General features: G+C 44.8%; 1 protein-coding gene across 8 annotated transcripts in view; it reads left to right on the top strand.

Moving 5' to 3' along the window:
* Window positions 1-18,752, top strand: part of DYSF (dysferlin) — a 680,318-nt gene that overhangs the window by 388,453 nt on the left and 273,113 nt on the right. For all 8 annotated transcript variants that reach the window (XM_073649582.1, XM_073649538.1, XM_073649547.1 and 5 more), the window contains 5 exons: window positions 7,940-8,055; window positions 8,254-8,367; window positions 11,856-12,033; window positions 15,594-15,718; window positions 16,015-16,121. In XM_073649582.1, coding sequence (XP_073505683.1) covers window positions 7,940-8,055; window positions 8,254-8,367; window positions 11,856-12,033; window positions 15,594-15,718; window positions 16,015-16,121 — 640 coding nt within the window. The remainder of the gene's footprint in view (window positions 1-7,939; window positions 8,056-8,253; window positions 8,368-11,855; window positions 12,034-15,593; window positions 15,719-16,014; window positions 16,122-18,752) is intronic.

The following is an 18,752-nucleotide window of genomic DNA, read 5'->3' as shown; positions in this document are numbered from 1 at the left end:
TGTGATTGAAGCGACTCCCAATGGCCACTAGCAGAATTCTGATTGCAGCTCTGGATGTGAGTAGAGTATAAGATGGGCTAAAGCTCCGTCCCTTAATGCATGTAATGTTAGGTTAGTGATTAATAGCACAGGTCAGCGGTCCGCATGGTGAGGCTCGTGCACTACTGTAGGGCGCTGTCACTGCCGGCACACACCACCAGTTTGCTGCATTGTTCGGGGGCTACATCCTGATGACGTCTGGAGCTGGGGTCCCGTGTGTAGTCTCAGGGCAGTCACTGTAATATCTGACCTATCGGGGTTTCTACGGGTATTGAGAAGTGACAATATAAGACCGTAATAATCCAACGCTGCCTGACCGCTATGTACAGGTCCTGCCCTCCTTCATTACCGCCATACATTATTATGTAAGAAGACAAGTTGTTTTTACACACAGTCTCCAGTTGTAGCGTACAGGATAATGACACTCGGGGTACAGGATAATGACACTCGGGGTACAGGATAATGACACTTGGGGTACAGAATAATGACACTGACACATGAGGTACAGGATAATGACACTGACACTCGGGGTACAAGATAATGACACTCGGGGTACAGGATAATGATACTGACGCTTGGGGTACAGGATAATGACACTCGGGGTACAGGATAATGACGCTGACACTCGGGGTAGAGGATAATGACACTGACACTCGTGGTACAGGATAATGACGCTGACACTCAGGGTACAGGATAATGACGCTGACACTCGGGGTACAGGATAATGACACTGACACTCGGGGTACAGGATAATGACGCTGACACTCAGGGTACAGGATAATGACGCTGACACACGGGGTACAGGATAATGACGATGACACTCGGGGTACAGGATAATGACGCTGACACTCAGGGTACAGGATAATGACGCTGACACTCGGGGTACAGGATAATGACACTGACACTCGGGGTACAGGATAATGACACTGACACTTGGGGTACAGGATAATGACACTGACACTCGGGGTAAAGGATAATGACGCTGACACTCGGGGTACAGGATAATGACACTCGGGGTACAGGATAATGACACTGACACTTGGGGTACAGGATAATGACACTGACACTCGGGGTAAAGGATAATGACGCTGACACTCGGGGTACAGGATAATGACACTGACACTCGGGGTACAGGATAATGACACTGACGCTCGGGGTAAAGGATAATGGCGCTGACGCTTGGGGTACAGGATAATGACACTCGGGGTACAGGATAATGACGCTGACACTCGGGGTACAGGATAATGACACTGACGCTCGGGGTACAGGATAATGACGCTGACACTCGGGATACAGGATAATGACGCTGACACTCGGGGTACAGGATAATGACACTCGGGGTACAGGATAATGACACTGACGCTTGGGGTACAGGATAATGACACTCGGGGTACAGGATAATGACGCTGACACTCGGGGTACAGGATAATGACACTCGGGGTACAGGATAATGACGCTGACACTCGGGGTACAGGATAATGTCACTGACACTCGAAGTACAGGATAATGACACTGACACACGGGTACAGGATAATGACGCTGACACTCGGGGTAGAGGATAATGACACTGACACTCGGGATACAGGATAATGACACTGACACTCAGGGTACAGGATAATGACACTCGGGGTACAGGATAATGACACTCGGGGTACAGGATAATGATGCTGACACTCGGGGTACAGGATAATGTCACTGACACTCGAAGTACAGGATAATGACACTGACACACGGGTACAGGATAATGACGCTGACACTCGGGGTACAGGATAATGACGCTGACACTCAGGGTACAGGATAATGACACTGACACTCGGGGTACAGGATAATGACGCTGACACTCAGGGTACAGGATAATGACACTGACACTCGGGGTACAGGATAATGACACTGACACTCGGGGTACAGGATAATGACGCTGACACTTTGGATACAGGATAATGACACTGACACTCGGGGTACAGGATAATGACGCTGACACTCAGGGTACAAGAAAATGACGCTGACACTGGGGGTACCGGATAATGACACTGACACTCGGGGTACAGGATAATGACACTGACACTCGGGGTACAGGATAATGACGCTGACACTGGGGGTACCGGATAATGATACTTGGAGTACAGGATAGTGACACTGACACTCGGGGCACAGGATAATAATACTCGGGGTACAGGATAATGATGGTGACACTTAGGGTATAGGATTATGACACTGACACTCGGGGTACAGGATAATGACTCTGACACTCAGGGTACAAGAAAATGACGCTGACACTGGGGGTACCCGATAATGACACTGACACTCGGGGTACAGGATAATGACATTGACACTCGGGGTACAGGATAATGACGCTGACACTTGGGGTACAGGATAATAATACTCGGGGTACAGGATAGTGATGGTGACACTTAGGGTATAGGATAATGACACTGACGCTTGAGGTACAGGATAAAGACGCTGACACTCGGGGTACAGGATAAAGACGCTGACACTCGGGGTACAGGATAAAGACGCTGACACTCGGGGTACAGGATAATGACGCTGACACTCGGAGTACAGGATAATGATGCTGACACTCGGGGTACAGGATAATGGCGCTGACACTCGGGGTACAGGATAATGACGCTGACACTCAGGGTACAGGATAATGACGCTGACACTCGGGGTACAGGATAAAGACGCTGACACTCGGGGTACAGGATAATGACGCTGACACTCGGGGTACAGGATAATGACGCTGACACTCAGGGTACAGGATAATGACGCTGACACTCGGGGTACAGGATAAAGACGCTGACACTCGGGGTGCAGGATAAAGACGCTGACACTCAGGGTACAGGATAATGACACTGACACTCGGGGTACAGGATAATGACACTGACGCTTGGGGTACAGGATAATGACGCTGACACTCAGGGTACAGGATAATGACGCTGACACTCGGGGTACAGGATAATGATAGCAACACTCGGGGTACAGGATAATGACGCTGACACTCGGGGTACAGGATAATGACACTGACACTTGGGGTACAGGATAATGACACTGACACTCGGGGTACAGGATAATGACGCTGACACTTGGGGTACAGAATAATGACACTGAGAATCGGGGTACAGGATAAAGACACTGACACTCGGGGTACAGGATAGTGACTCTGACACTCGGGGTACAGGATAATGATGCTGACACTCAGGGTACAGAATAATGACACTGAGAATCGGGGTACAGGATAAAGACACTGACACTCGGGGTACAGGATAGTGACTCTGACACTCGGGGTACAGGATAATGACGCTGACACTCAGGGTACAAGAAAATGACGCTGACACTGGGGGTACTGGATAATGACACTGACACTCGGGGTACAGGATAATGACACTGACACTCGGGGTACAGGATAAAGACGCTGACACTCGGGGTACAGGATAAAGACGCTGACACTCAGGGTACAGGATAATGACACTGACACTCGGGGTACAGGATAATGACGCTGACACTCAGGGTACAGGATAATGACGCTGACACTCGGGGTACAGGATAATGATAGCAACACTCGGGGTACAGGATAATGACACTCAGGGTACAGGATAATGACGCTGACACTCGGGGTACAGGATAATGTCACTGACACTCGGGGTACAGGATAATGACACTGACACTCAGGGTACAGGATAATGTCACTGACACTCGAAGTACAGGATAATGACACTGACACACGGGTACAGGATAATGACACTGACACACGGGTACAGGATAATGACGCTGACACTCAGGGTACAGGATAATGTCACTGACACTCGAAGTACAGGATAATGACACTGACACACGGGTACAGGATAATGACGCTGACACTCAGGGTACAGGATAATGACACTGACACTCAGGGTACAGGATAATGTCACTGACACTCGAAGTACAGGATAATGACACTGACACTCAGGGTACAGGATAATGTCACTGACACTCGAAGTACAGGATAATGATGCTGACACTCAGGGTACAGGATAGTGACACTGACACTCAGGGTACAGGATAATGTCACTGACACTCGAAGTACAGGATAATGACACTGACACACGGGTACAGGATAATAACGCTGACACTCAGGGTACAGGATAATGACACTGACACTCGGGGTACAGGATAATGACGCTGACACTCGGGGTACAGGATAATGACGCTGACACTCGGGGTACAGGATAATGACACTGACACTCGGGGTACAGGATAATGACACTGACACTGGAGGTACAGGATAATGACACTGACACTTGGGGTACAGAATACTGATACTGACACTCAGGGTACAGGATAATGACGCTGACACTCAGGGTACAGGATAGTGACACTGACACTCAGGGTACAGGATAATGACGCTGACACTCAGGGTACAGGATAGTGACACTGACACTCGGGGTACAGGATAATGACACTGACACTTGGGGTACAGGATAATGACGCTGACACTCAGGGTACAGGATAGTGACACTGACACTCGGGGTACAGGATAATGACGCTGACACTCAGGGTACAGGATAATGACGCTGACACACGGGGTACAGGATAATGATGATGACACTCGGGGTACAGGATAATGACGCTGACACTCGGGGTACAGGATAATGATGCTGACACTCGGGGTACAGGATAATGATGCTGACACTCGGGGTACAGGATAATGATGCTGACACTCGGGGTACAGGATAATGACGCTGACACTCAGGGTACAGGATAATGACGCTGACACTCAGGGTACAGGATAATGACGCTGACACTCAGGGTACAGGATAATGATGCTGACACTCGGGGTACAGGATAATGATGCTGACACTCGGGGTACAGGATAATGACGCTGACACTCAGGGTACAGGATAATGATGCTGACACTCGGGGTACAGGATAAAGACGCTGACACTCAGGGTACAGGATAAAGACCCTGACACTCAGGGTACAGGATAAAGACGCTGACACTCAGGGTACAGGATAATGATGCTGACACTCGGGGTACAGGATAAAGACGCTGACACTCAGGGTACAGGATAATGATGCTGACACTCAGGGTACAGGTTAATGATGCTGACACTCGGGGTACAGGATAATGATGCTGACACTCGGGGTACAGGATAATGACGCTGACACTCAGGGTACAGGATAATGATGCTGACACTCAGGGTACAGGATAATGATGCTGACACTCGGGGTACAGGATAAAGACGCTGACACTCAGGGTACAGGATAATGATGCTGACACTCAGGGTACAGGATAATGATGCTGACACTCGGGGTACAGGATAATGATGCTGACACTCGGGGTACAGGATAATGATGCTGACACTCGGGGTACAGGATAATGACGCTGACACTCAGAGTACAGGATAATGATGCTGACACTTGGGGTACAGGATAAAGACCCTGACACTCAGGGTACAGGATAAAGACCCTGACACTCAGGGTACAGGATAAAGACGCTGACACTCAGGGTACAGGATAATGATGCTGACACTCGGGGTACAGGATAAAGACGCTGACACTCAGGGTACAGGATAATGATGCTGACACTCGGGGTACAGGATAATGAAACTGACACTCGGGGTACAGGATAATGACGCTGACACTCGGGGTACAGGATAATGACGCTGACACTCAGGGTACAGGATAATGACGCTGACACTCGGGGTGCAGGATAATGACGCTGACACTCGGGGTACAGGATAATGATGCTGACACTCGGGGTATAGGATAATGATGCTGACACTCGGGGTACAGGATAATGACGCTGACACTCGGGGTACAGGATAATGACGCTGACACTCAGGGTACAGGATAATGACGCTGACACTCGGGGTGCAGGATAATGACGCTGACACTCGGGGTACAGGATAATGATGCTGACACTCGGGGTATAGGATAATGATGCTGACACTCGGGGTACAGGATAATGACGCTGACACTCAGGGTACAGGATAATGATGCTGACACTTGGGGTACAGGATAAAGACGCTGACACTCAGGGTACAGGATAAAGACCCTGACACTCAGGGTACAGGATAAAGACGCTGACACTCAGGGTACAGGATAAAGACGCTGACACTCAGGGTACAGGATAATGATGCTGACACTCGGGGTACAGGATAAAGACGCTGACACTCAGGGTACAGGATAATGATGCTGACACTCAGGGTACAGGTTAATGATGCTGACACTCGGGGTACAGGATAATGATGCTGACACTCGGGGTACAGGATAATGACGCTGACACTCAGGGTACAGGATAATGATGCTGACACTCAGGGTACAGGATAATGATGCTGACACTCGGGGTACAGGATAAAGACGCTGACACTCAGGGTACAGGATAATGATGCTGACACTCAGGGTACAGGATAATGATGCTGACACTCGGGGTACAGGATAATGATGCTGACACTCGGGGTACAGGATAATGACGCTGACACTCAGAGTACAGGATAATGATGCTGACACTTGGGGTACAGGATAAAGACGCTGACACTCAGGGTACAGGATAAAGACCCTGACACTCAGGGTACAGGATAAAGACCCTGACACTCAGGGTACAGGATAAAGACGCTGACACTCAGGGTACAGGATAATGATGCTGACACTCGGGGTACAGGATAATGAAACTGACACTCGGGGTACAGGATAATGACGCTGACACTCGGGGTACAGGATAATGACGCTGACACTCAGGGTACAGGATAATGACGCTGACACTCGGGGTGCAGGATAATGACGCTGACACTCGGGGTACAGGATAATGATGCTGACACTCGGGGTATAGGATAATGATGCTGACACATGGGGTACAGGATAATGACGCTGACACTCGGGGTACAGGATAATGACGCTGACACTCAGGGTACAGGATAATGATGCTGACACTTGGGGTACAGGATAAAGACGCTGACACTCAGGGTACAGGATAAAGACCCTGACACTCAGGGTACAGGATAAAGACGCTGACACTCAGGGTACAGGATAATGATGCTGACACTCGGGGTACAGGATAAAGACGCTGACACTCAGGGTACAGGATAATGATGCTGACACTCGGGGTACAGGATAATGAAACTGACACTCGGGGTACAGGATAATGACGCTGACACTCAGGGTACAGGATAATGACGCTGACACTCGGGGTACAGGATAATGACGCTGACACTCAGGGTACAGGATAATGACGCTGACACTCGGGGTGCAGGATAATGATGCTGACACTCGGGGTATAGGATAATGATGCTGACACACGGGGTACAGGATAATGACGCTGACACTCGGGGTACAGGATAATGACGCTGACACTCGGGGTACAGGATAATGACACTGACACTCGGGGTACAGGATAATGACGCTGACACTCGGGGTACAGGATAATGATGCTGACACTCGGGGTATAGGATAATGATGCTGACACACGGGGTACAGGATAATGACGCTGACACTCGGGGTACAGGTTAATGATGCTGACACTCGGGGTACAGGATAATGACACTGACACTCAGGGTACAGCATAATGACCCTGACACTCGGGGTGCAGGATAATGACGCTGACACTCGGGGTACAGGATAATGACGCTTACACTCAGGGTACAGGATAATGACACTGACACTCGGGGTGCAGGATAATGACGCTGACACTCGGGGTACAGGATAATGATGCTGACACTCGGGGTATAGGATAATGATGCTGACATACGGGGTACAGGATAATGATGGTGACACTTGGGGGCATTTTGTTTGCCGCACAATAGGGGAATATATTTTGGTTCATTCTTCTGCCACAGCTGTGTTATTTTACAATATAAGACATTGCTACATCTCTGCCGTGGTTGTTGTTTCCACAAATGTCATTTTGGACCGTGGTCTCTTCTAGTTGATGACAGTTTGGGATTCCTTCCGACCTTTGGACCTTGTTACGTAAACCTTTATGGAAGTCCGAGAGAGTTTACGGGATTCCCGGATCCCTATGAAGAGCTCAATATGGGGAAGGTAAGAAGTCATTCCCACCACTATAGCAAATTTAATAGTCATTTTTTGGCCAATATTTGAGTTGACGCTGCTGGGAAACTACTTTCCTAACGTTCATGGCCGTCTTGGCTCATCCACAACCCTTCTCTATTTTCATTTCCCTCTATAAAGTCTTTCACCACGTGTCCCATCCTTTTGACCTTTCTTTGTGTCTGGTAGGGGGAAGGAGTCGCCTACCGAGGACGTGTCCTGCTGGAGCTGGAGACCAAACTGGTGGAACACACAGAACAGAAGGTGGAGGACATCTCCTCCGATGACATCTTACGCGTTGAGGTAATGACAGCTTCTCTTGGATAAAATGACTTCCGTAAAAGCAGGAGGCACATCTGTTAATTCCTCCATTTCCCTTTAAATGATTTCTTACCCTTTACCTGGGAATGATTTGTGGACTGGAACGTTCACTCTTAATCAGGAAGACGTAAATTTCCAGTAATTGGGCTGCGGATGTTTTTTTTTTCGTCTCCAAAGTCGGAATTCCACCTGGAAAGGAGCAATTTGTGTCCTGATTGTTTGTACAAGTCAAATATACAGTTGGGGGGAGGTTTGATGGACTATGTGATGGGATCCTGGGGGCTACGAGTGGTGGAGCCGGTCTTGTTATTATGGAACTCTACTGAGCAAAACCTTGAAGTTAAAAAATGATGCAAAACCAACTAAAAACATGAATGCAAAGCTTTGTCTATTGATTTCCAAGTAGATCTTCTTATACCGTGCTCTTTACTATATCACATCCCAAAAACTTATTTTTTTTTTAAAACTTCGAGATCAACATTACAATATTTACAAAATTATTTCTAATTGTAATAGTCAGTACGACGTAAGGTGGCCGTAGACCTTAGATGCTTGCTTAGTCGACAGTTGTTCTTCCTGACTTCCCAATGTTCGGCCATGTGCTCTCATTAGGAAAAGGGAATACGTTGCTGCCTTATTATCCTTCTGGCAACAGCTCAGGAATATAAGGGATTGGGCATGTTGAAATCCAACATGCTTGACCCTTCTTTCTCTCCTAACATCTGCCACCAGGGGAGAATTCGCATACAGATTAGATGGTTGGCAGTTTGGTAATGGGCATGAAGAATTTAATGTTTGATATTAGACTGTTACTACCATTTGAGTACTTGGGCTGCAATAACAAAAAAACAAAATCAAATAATTCTTTATTCACCCTCCCCGGGTCCGGTATTGAATCTCTGCCGCTACTACCATGGTCTGGCGTCACGTCCACATTGCTGCAGCCAATCAGTGAGCTCAACGGCTTGAAACCGCTTGTGCCGTCAACTGCGTTAGAGCCGCTGAGCTTACCGATTGGCTGCTGAGCTGCTGACGCGATGTCAGTGCAGCCTTGGAGACTCTGCACTGGACCGAAGGAGGGTGAGTAAAGCGGAGTTTTATTTTTTTTTAAAAACTAACTACAGCCGAGGAATGGGGTTATTCTGAAATCGGAAAATCTCTATAACAAATTGTCTTTGATAACACAGCTTTTAATCTTAATTATCCAGACGTCTAAATTCAGTAGGCCAGGAGAAATACACTATTATCTTTATGTTGACTTTTGAATTTATGTGTTTTTCTTTGGTTGGTCAAGAAGGACAGACTATTATTTGTATAAGCCTGAATGTTGACACTTGAGTTGATATTTACTGCAACTTATTGTCTGTTATCTCTGGAGGACAGGGACTGAGGGTCATGGAACAATGATGTTTGCTAATATGCTGATTACATATTGAACCAGGTGATCTAGTTTGTTGATCTGCAAAGCAATGGAAGGCAATCTATGCAAATTGATTAAATGCTCAAACAATGAGACATGAGCCCCTGCCACCTTCCCCTCTGCCCTGTGAATGATGAGAAAGACCTTTACAAAATCACAACCAAGAGAGACTTTTAGATGCAGAGTAACTCTTCAGAACAGCATCTAGGACACATGGCTCCATACAGAGAGACACAGATTTGGATTCTACAGGATGCCAGCTTAAAGGACCACAGTCCTGGCTGGAGGAGTACAGATCTGCTCCATTGACTATCACAGAACCCATGGATACATTTGGGGAAACAGGTTGGGACAATCAGGTCACCTGGTCCCATGGAGATGTTTGGGGTAGCCAAGGTTGGGACCCACCAATCACCTGGAACCTATGGGTACGCTCAAAGAAAGCCAGGTTGGGACCCACTGGTCACCTGGTTCCATGGATATGTTTGGAGAAGCCAAGGTGGGACCCACCGGTCATCTGGCCCCATGGAAACTCTTGGAGAAGCCAGGGTGGGACCCTCGGGTCTCCTTGCCCCTTACCTCAATGGACTGTTAGCTTCCTAAGCTTGCCGCTGTCTCCTCCCTGTGGGTGCCCGCCAAAGGCGGGGGGGGGGGGACACTGGTTGTGGTAGTTGGCCCTAGAAGCTTCAGAATCGCAGCTGCTCAAATCCCCGTGAGCCAGGAGAAGGGTGAGACTCTGTAATTTTATACCATCTTGGGTATTTGCTGGGACTGTTCTATGTGTTTATTGTCTGTTTGGTGGTTCAATAAAGTATTGCCACACTGTTTTACCCTCACCCTGTGTTGTCTGAGTAGTATTACGCCTACGGAAGACACCCTTGTCTCCATAGTCTCCCTTGTCTTAATTTTGTATATGGTGATGGCTGGAGGTCCTAGTAAATTGCTAACCAGCCTTTCGGGAAGCTGATGTCCGGCCTCCCAGCGCTCTTCTTTTTCTGTTCGGCCTCCTAGCGCTCTTCTTTTTCTGTCCAGCCTCCTAGCGCTCTTCTTTTTCTATCCGGCCACCTAGAGCTCTTCTTTTTCTGTCCGGCCTCCTAGAGCTCTTCTTTTTCTGTCCGTCCTCCTAGCGCTCTTCTTTTTCTGTCCGGCCTCCTAGCGCTCTTCTTTTTCTGTCCGGCCTCCTAGAGCTCTTCTTTTTCTGTCCGTCCTCCTAGCGCTCTTCTTTTTCTGTCCGTCCTCCTAGCGCTCTTCTTTTTCTGTCCGGCCTCCTAGCGCTCTTCTTTTTCTGTCCGGCCTCCTAGCGCTCTTCTTTTTCTGTCCGTCCTCCTAGCGCTCTTCTTTTTCTGTCCGTCCTCATAGCGCTCTTCTTTTTCTGTCCGTCCTCCTAGCGCTCTTCTTTTTCTGTCCGGCCTCCTAGAGCTCTTCTTTTTCTGTCCGGCCTCCTAGCGCTCTTCTTTTTCTGTCCGGCCTCCTAGCGCTCTTCTTTTTCTGTCCGGCCTCCTAGAGCTCTTCTTTTTCTGTCCGTCCTCCTAGCGCTCTTCTTTTTCTGTCCGTCCTCCTAGCGCTCTTCTTTTTCTGTCCGTCCTCCTAGCGCTCTTCTTTTTCTGTCCGTCCTCCTAGCGCTCTTCTTTTTCTGTCCAGCCTCCTAGAGCTCTTCTTTTTCTGTCCGTCCTCCTAGCGCTCTTCTTTTTCTGTCCGGCCTCCTAGCGCTCTTCTTTTTCTGTCCGGCCTCCTAGCGCTCTTCTTTTTCTGTCCGGCCTCCTAGCGCTCTTCTTTTTCTGTCCGGCCTCCTAGAGCTCTTCTTTTTCTGTCCGTCCTCCTAGCGCTCTTCTTTTTCTGTCCGGCCTCCTAGCGCTCTTCTTTTTCTGTCCGTCCTCCTAGCGCTCTTCTTTTTCTATCCGGCCTCCTAGCGCTCTTCTTTTTCTGTCCGTCCTCCTAGCGCTCTTCTTTTTCTGTCCGTCCTCCTAGCGCTCTTCTTTTTCTGTCCTCATGGTGTGAACATAATCACCTATATATAAAAACACCACAGATACATCATTTTATCATGTAGAAATATCTCCGGAGAAGGAAGTACTGCCTCTTCGCTGCCTTCTACTCGGCATCAATGCTTCAGGATGTGGATGACGCCATCCAGTTTGAAGTCAGCATCGGGAACTACGGCAATAAGTTTGACACCACCTGCTTACCCCTGGCCTCCACCACACAATACAGCAGAGCAGTGTTCGATGGTAAGTGTACGATGTGTTAGTAATTCTGCAGAGCGGCTGGGCTCAGAAAACGAGCTGCCGACAATCTGCCGGACGGTAATAAATAAACTGATTGTAAACCTGGAGAGTGTATAAGGCACGTTCAGCGAGCCACCGCTTCCTGGCCTAATGACTCCATAGCTGTTCCTGTATAATGTGCAGATCTCTCAACATAAGAAATTACGACATACAATAATATACAGTATATAACTACAGCCCAAGTCACCAGTCAGCGCCGTCAGAAGAACATCAAGTAGGTAGACAGTATACCGCACGAGTAAGATGATACCCTAATACCATCACAGTAACCTCATCTGTCTCACGGCCTCTCTGCTCTCTGACTAAGGGAAAAACAATGTTGTACTGATGATTTAGATCATTCAAAGTCTCCATTCACCATAGGTAATGGCAACATGTATTGGCAGTATTATAGTAGTTATATTCTTGTACATAGGGGCAGTATTATAGTAGTTATATTCTTGTACATATTAGCAGTATTATAGTAGTTATATTCTTGTACATAGGGGCAGTATTATAGTAGTTATATTCTTGTACATAGGAGCAGTATTATAGTAGTTATGTTCGTGTACATAGGAGGCAGTATTATAGTAGTTATATTCTTGTACATAGGAGCAGTATTATAGAAGTTATATTCTTGTACATAGGAGCAGTATTATAGTAGTTATATTCTTGTACATAGGAGCAGTATTATAGAAGTTATATTCTTGTACATAGGGAGCAGTATTATAGTAGTTATATTTTTGTACATTGGAGCAGTATTATAGTAGTTATATTCTTGTACATAGGAGCAGTATTATAGTAGTTATATTCTTGTACATAGGGGCAGTATTATAGTAGTTATATTCTTGTACATAGGGGCAGTATTATAGTAGTTATATTCTTGTACATAGGGAGCAGTATTATAGTAGTTATATTCTTGTACATAGGGAGCAGTATTATAGTAGTTATATTCTTGTACATAGGGAGCAATATTATAGTAGTTATATTCTTGTACATAGGGGGCAGTATTATAGTAGTTATATTCTTGTACATAGGGAGCAATATTATAGTAGTTATATTCTTGTACACAGGGGGCAGTATTATAGTAGTTATATTCTTGTATATAGGGGGCAGTATTATAGTAGTTATATTCTTGTACATAGGGGGCAGTATTATAGTAGTTATATTCTTGTACATAGGGAGCAATATTATAGTAGTTATATTCTTGTACACAGGGGGCAGTATTATAGTAGTTATATTCTTGTATATAGGGGGCAGTATTATAGTAGTTATATTCTTGTATATAGGGGGCAGTATTATAGTAGTTATATTCTTGTACATAGGGAGCAGTATTATAGTAGTTATATTCTTGTACATAGGGAGCAATATTATAGTAGTTATATTCTTGTACATAGGAGCAGTATTATAGTAGTTATATTCTTGTACATAGGGAGCAGTATTATAGTAGTTATATTCTTGTACATAGGGAGCAATATTATAGTAGTTATATTCTTGTACATAGGGGGCAGTATTATAGTAGTTATATTCTTGTACATAGGGAGCAATATTATAGTAGTTATATTCTTGTACACAGGGGGCAGTATTATAGTAGTTATATTCTTGTATATAGGGGGCAGTATTATAGTAGTTATATTCTTGTATATAGGGGGCAGTATTATAGTAGTTATATTCTTGTATATAGGGGGCAGTATTATAGTAGTTATATTCTTGTACATAGGGGGCAGTATTATAGTAGTTATATTTTTGTACAATGGAGCAGTATTATAGTAGTTATATTCTTGTACATAGGAGCAGTATTATAGTAGTTATATTCTTGTACATAGGGGCAGTATTATAGTAGTTATATTCTTGTACATAGGGGGCAGTATTATAGTAGTTATATTCTTGTACATTGGAGCAGTATTATAGTAGTTATATTCTTGTACATAGGAGCAGTATTATAGTAGTTATATTCTTGTACATAGGAGCAGTATTATAGTAGTTATATTCTTGTACATAGGGGCAGTATTATAGTAGTTATATTCTTGTACATAGGGGGCAGTATTATAGTAGTTATATTCTTGTACATAGGGAGCAGTATTATAGTAGTTATATTCTTGTACATAGAGGCAGTATTATAGTAGTTATATTCTTGTACATAGGGGCAGTATTATAGTAGTTATATTCTTGTACATAGGGGGCAGTATTATAGTAGTTATATTCTTGTACATTGGAGCAGTATTATAGTAGTTATATTCTTGTACATAGGGGCAGTATTATAGTAGTTATATTCTTGTACATAGGAGCAGTATTATAGTAGTTATATTCTTGTACATAGGAGCAGTATTATAGTAGTTATATTCTTGTACATAGGGAGCAGTATTATAGTAGTTATATTCTTGTACATAGGAGCAGTATTATAGTAGTTATATTCTTGTACATAGGAGCAGTATTATAGTAGTTATATTCTTGTACATAGCGGGCAGTATTATAGTAGTTATATTCTTGTACATAGGGGGCAATATTATAGTAGTTATATTCTTGTACATAGGGGGCAGTATTATAGTAGTTATATTCTTGTACATAGGAGCAGTATTATAGAAGTTATATTCTTGTACATAGGGAGCAGTATTATAGTAGTTATATTCTTGTACATTGGAGCAGTATTATAGTAGTTATATTCTTGTACATAGGGGCAGTATTATAGTAGCTATATTCTTGTACATAGGGGGCAGTATTATAGTAGTTATATTCTTGTACATAGGGGGCAATATTATAGTAGTTATATTCTTGTACATAGGAGCAGTATTATAGTAGTTATATTCTTGTACATAGGGAGCAGTATTATAGTAGTTATATTCTTGTACATAGGGGGCAGTATTATAGTAGTTATATTCTTGTATATAGGAGCAGTATTATAGTAGTTATATTCTTGTACATAGGGGCAGTATTATAGTAGGTATATTCTTGTACATAGGGGCAGTATTATAGTAGTTATATTCTTGTACATAGGAGCAGTATTATAGTAGTTATATTCTTGTACATAGGGGGCAGTATTATAGTAGTTATATTCTTGTACATAGAGGGCAGTATTATAGCAGTTATATTCTTGTATATAGGAGCAGTATTATAGTAGTTATATTCTTTTACATAGGGGCAGTATTATAGTAGATATATTCTTGTACATAGGAGCAGTATTATAGTAGTTATATTCTTATACATAGGGGCAGTATTATAGTAGTTATATTCTTGTACATAGGAGCAGTATTATAGTAGTTATATTCTTGTACATAGGGGCAGTATTATAGTAGTTATATTCTTGTACATAGGAGCAGTATTATAGTAGTTATATTCTTGTACATAGGGGCAGTATTATAGTAGATATATTCTTGTACATAGGAGCAGTATTATAGTAGTTATATTCTTGTACATAGGGGGCAGTATTATAGTAGTTATATTCTTGTACATAGGGGGCAGTATTATAGTAGTTATTTTCTATTGCTTACATCCCTGTGTAATAAGTGCACTGTCTTTGATTTCAGGCTGTCAGTATTACTACCTCCCATGGGGCAATATCAAGCCTGTAGTTGTTCTCTCTTCTTATTGGGAAGATATCTGGTACAGGACTGACACACAGAACGTTCTCCTTCATGCTGTGGACAGTCTGGTAAGACGTGGATTATCTTGTGAAGGTTTCTGATAGGACTGATGCTTGTGATAGTAATGAAGGAACTGTTCTCTCTTCGTGAGTATTATCGCAGGCTGATACTTGATGGAGCGGTGACGTTACTGGTGGCCGGTGACTGACACGTTTGGTGTCTGATGTGGTCAGTGCGTGAGAACATCTAATTCCTTATTGTCTCCTTCTGTCTGTTGCTTGTATTTTAGGAATTGGCCGAGTTGAGAGGGGATGAGGTTTGTCGGTGATTTCCTTGTGATTTTCTCATCCTTTTCTGTCTACAGGAAGGTAACTTGGAGAAAGTTCACCTTGCCATTAAAGCAAAGTGTTCCCCGTATGAGCTGGACTCGTTGGTCACCCGTCTCATTGACGACATCATCAGTGACTGCAGGTACATCGCTCGTATTAATCAGGGTCTGGGACTCTTTCCAAAGGGCAAATCTTGAAGTATTGAAAGACGTCAGTCAGGTCAGAAATCGGAGTAAGGAAGGGACTTATTAATGGAGTTTTCTCAACATCTCAGCATCATAAATGACTACAATTGCAAAGTTCTTGTGAAGGCCAGCACCATTGTAATTTATATCTTAAAAATTGAAAAGAAGAAGAGCTGTTGGAGTCTTAATTTTAGAGTTACTGCTCATTGATAGGTTTGTCGTTCACCACCGAACTCTTGTCAGAGGTGGTCGGTCTCAGTCTCATAGGCAAAGAGCATCATTGAGACTCACTTACAAGTCCCTCTCCAGTCTCTGCATTCATCCGATGCTGCAGATGCAGCGCTGCCTTTCTGAGGCGTAGCTAGGGGTTTGGCTCGGTGGGGGCAGACGAAACATTTGAGTGGGTCTCTAACCTGATAACCATGATTACAACTATGGTGGCGCACCCAGATAGTAGATGTAGGAGAACATCAGCAGATGACCGCGCTGTTACTGAAAATAATCTCTATACAAAGACCAGCACTGATATCACCGCCAAAGGGTGACATATAGTGATAGATACCGGTCCTGCAGAACATATAGGACATGACAGTACAGTTATAGATGGTGACTTACAGCTGACGTTCTTCCTGATGGAGTTGTCACTTTTCCCATCTTTTCCATCTGGCCCAGACCGACACGACAACTTCTCCATCCAGGACGCGTCTGCAGAGATTACAGCACAGACACATCTGACTCCTCACATCTCCATCACCGTCCCCATCTATCTCCAACCTGCACAAACCCCTCATCCTGCTGATACCCCAATACTGAGCCGCTGCTGCCGTATGTGTCCCTATTACTGCACCTGCTGGGTGGTACAATAACAACGTTACTGCCGCACATAATAATACCACCACTGTGCCCCCCGCATAGTAATAATACCACCACTGTGCCCCCCGCATAGTAATAATACCACCACTGTGCCCCCCGCATAGTAATAATACCACCACTGTGCCCCTTACATAGTAATAATACCACCACTGTGCCCCTTACATAGTAATAATACCACCACTGTGCTCCTTACATAGTAATAATACCACCACTGTGCCCCTTACATAGTAATAATGCCACCACTGTGCCCCTTACATAGTAATAATGCCACCACTGTGCCCCTTACATAGTAATAATGCCACCACTGTGCCCCCGCATAGTAATAATACCACCACTGTGCCCCTTACATAGTAATAATACCACCACTGTGCCCCTTACATAGTAATAATACCACCACTGTGCCCCTTACATAGTAATAATGCCACCACTATGCCCCTTACATAGTAATAATACCACCACTGTGCCCCTTACAGAGTAATAATACCACCACTGTGCCCCTTACATAGTAATAATATCACCACTGTGCCCCTTACATAGTAATAATGCCACCACTATGCCCCTTACATAGTAATAATGCCACCACTGTGCCCCTTACATAATAATGCCAACACTGTGCCCCGTACATTATAATGCCACCACTAAGCCCCTTACATAATGCCACCACTGTGCCCCCCGCATAGTAATAATACCACCACTGTGCCCCTTACATAGTAATAATGCCACCACTGTGCCCCTTACATAGTAATAATACCACCACTGTGCCCCTTACATAATAATAATGCCACCACTGTGCCCCTTACATAGTAATAATGCCACCACTGTGCCCCTTACATAGTAATAATACCACCACTGTGCCCCTTACATAGTAATAATGCCACCACTGTGCCCCTTACATAGTAATAATGTCACCACTGTGCCCCTTACATAGTAATAATGCCACCACTGTGCCCCTTACATAGTAATAATGCCACCACTGTGTCCCTTACATAGTAATAATGCCACCACTGTGCCCCTTACATAGTAATAATGCCACCACTGAGCCCCTTACATAGTAATAATGCCACCACTGTGCCCCTTACATAGTAATAATGCCACCACTGTGTCCCTTACATAGTAATAATGCCACCACTGTGCCCCTTACATAGTAATAATACCACCACTGTGCCCCTTACATAGTAATAATACCACCACTGTGCCCCTTACATAGTAATAATGCCACCACTGTGCCCCTTACATAGTAATAATACCACCACTGAGCCCCTTACATAGTAATAATGCCACCACTGTGCCCCTTACATAGTAATAATGTCACCACTGTGCCCCTTACATAGTAATAATGCCACCACTGTGCCCCTTACATAGTAATAATGCCACCACTGTGTCCCTTACATAGTAATAATGCCACCACTGTGCCCCTTACATAGTAATAATGCCACCACTGAGCCCCTTACATAGTAATAATGCCACCACTGTGCCCCTTACATAGTAATAATGCCACCACTGTGTCCCTTACATAGTAATAATGCCACCACTGTGCCCCTTACATAGTAATAATACCACCACTGTGCCCCTTACATAGTAATAATACCACCACTGTGCTCCTTACATAGTAATAATACCACCACTGTGCCCCTTACATAGTAATAATACCACCACTGTGCCCCTTACATAGTAATAATGCCACCACTGTGCCCCTTACATAGTAATAATACCAC

The sequence above is a fragment of the Phyllobates terribilis genome, unplaced genomic scaffold, assembly GCF_046119375.1.
Source record: "Phyllobates terribilis strain yellow unplaced genomic scaffold, ASM4611937v1 Scaffold_1__5_contigs__length_1240528914, whole genome shotgun sequence".
In the NCBI taxonomy this organism is placed as follows: Eukaryota; Metazoa; Chordata; class Amphibia; order Anura; family Dendrobatidae; genus Phyllobates; species Phyllobates terribilis.
The sequence above is the reverse complement of the archived record's forward strand: the minus strand, read 5'-3'. Positions and strand labels throughout refer to the sequence as shown.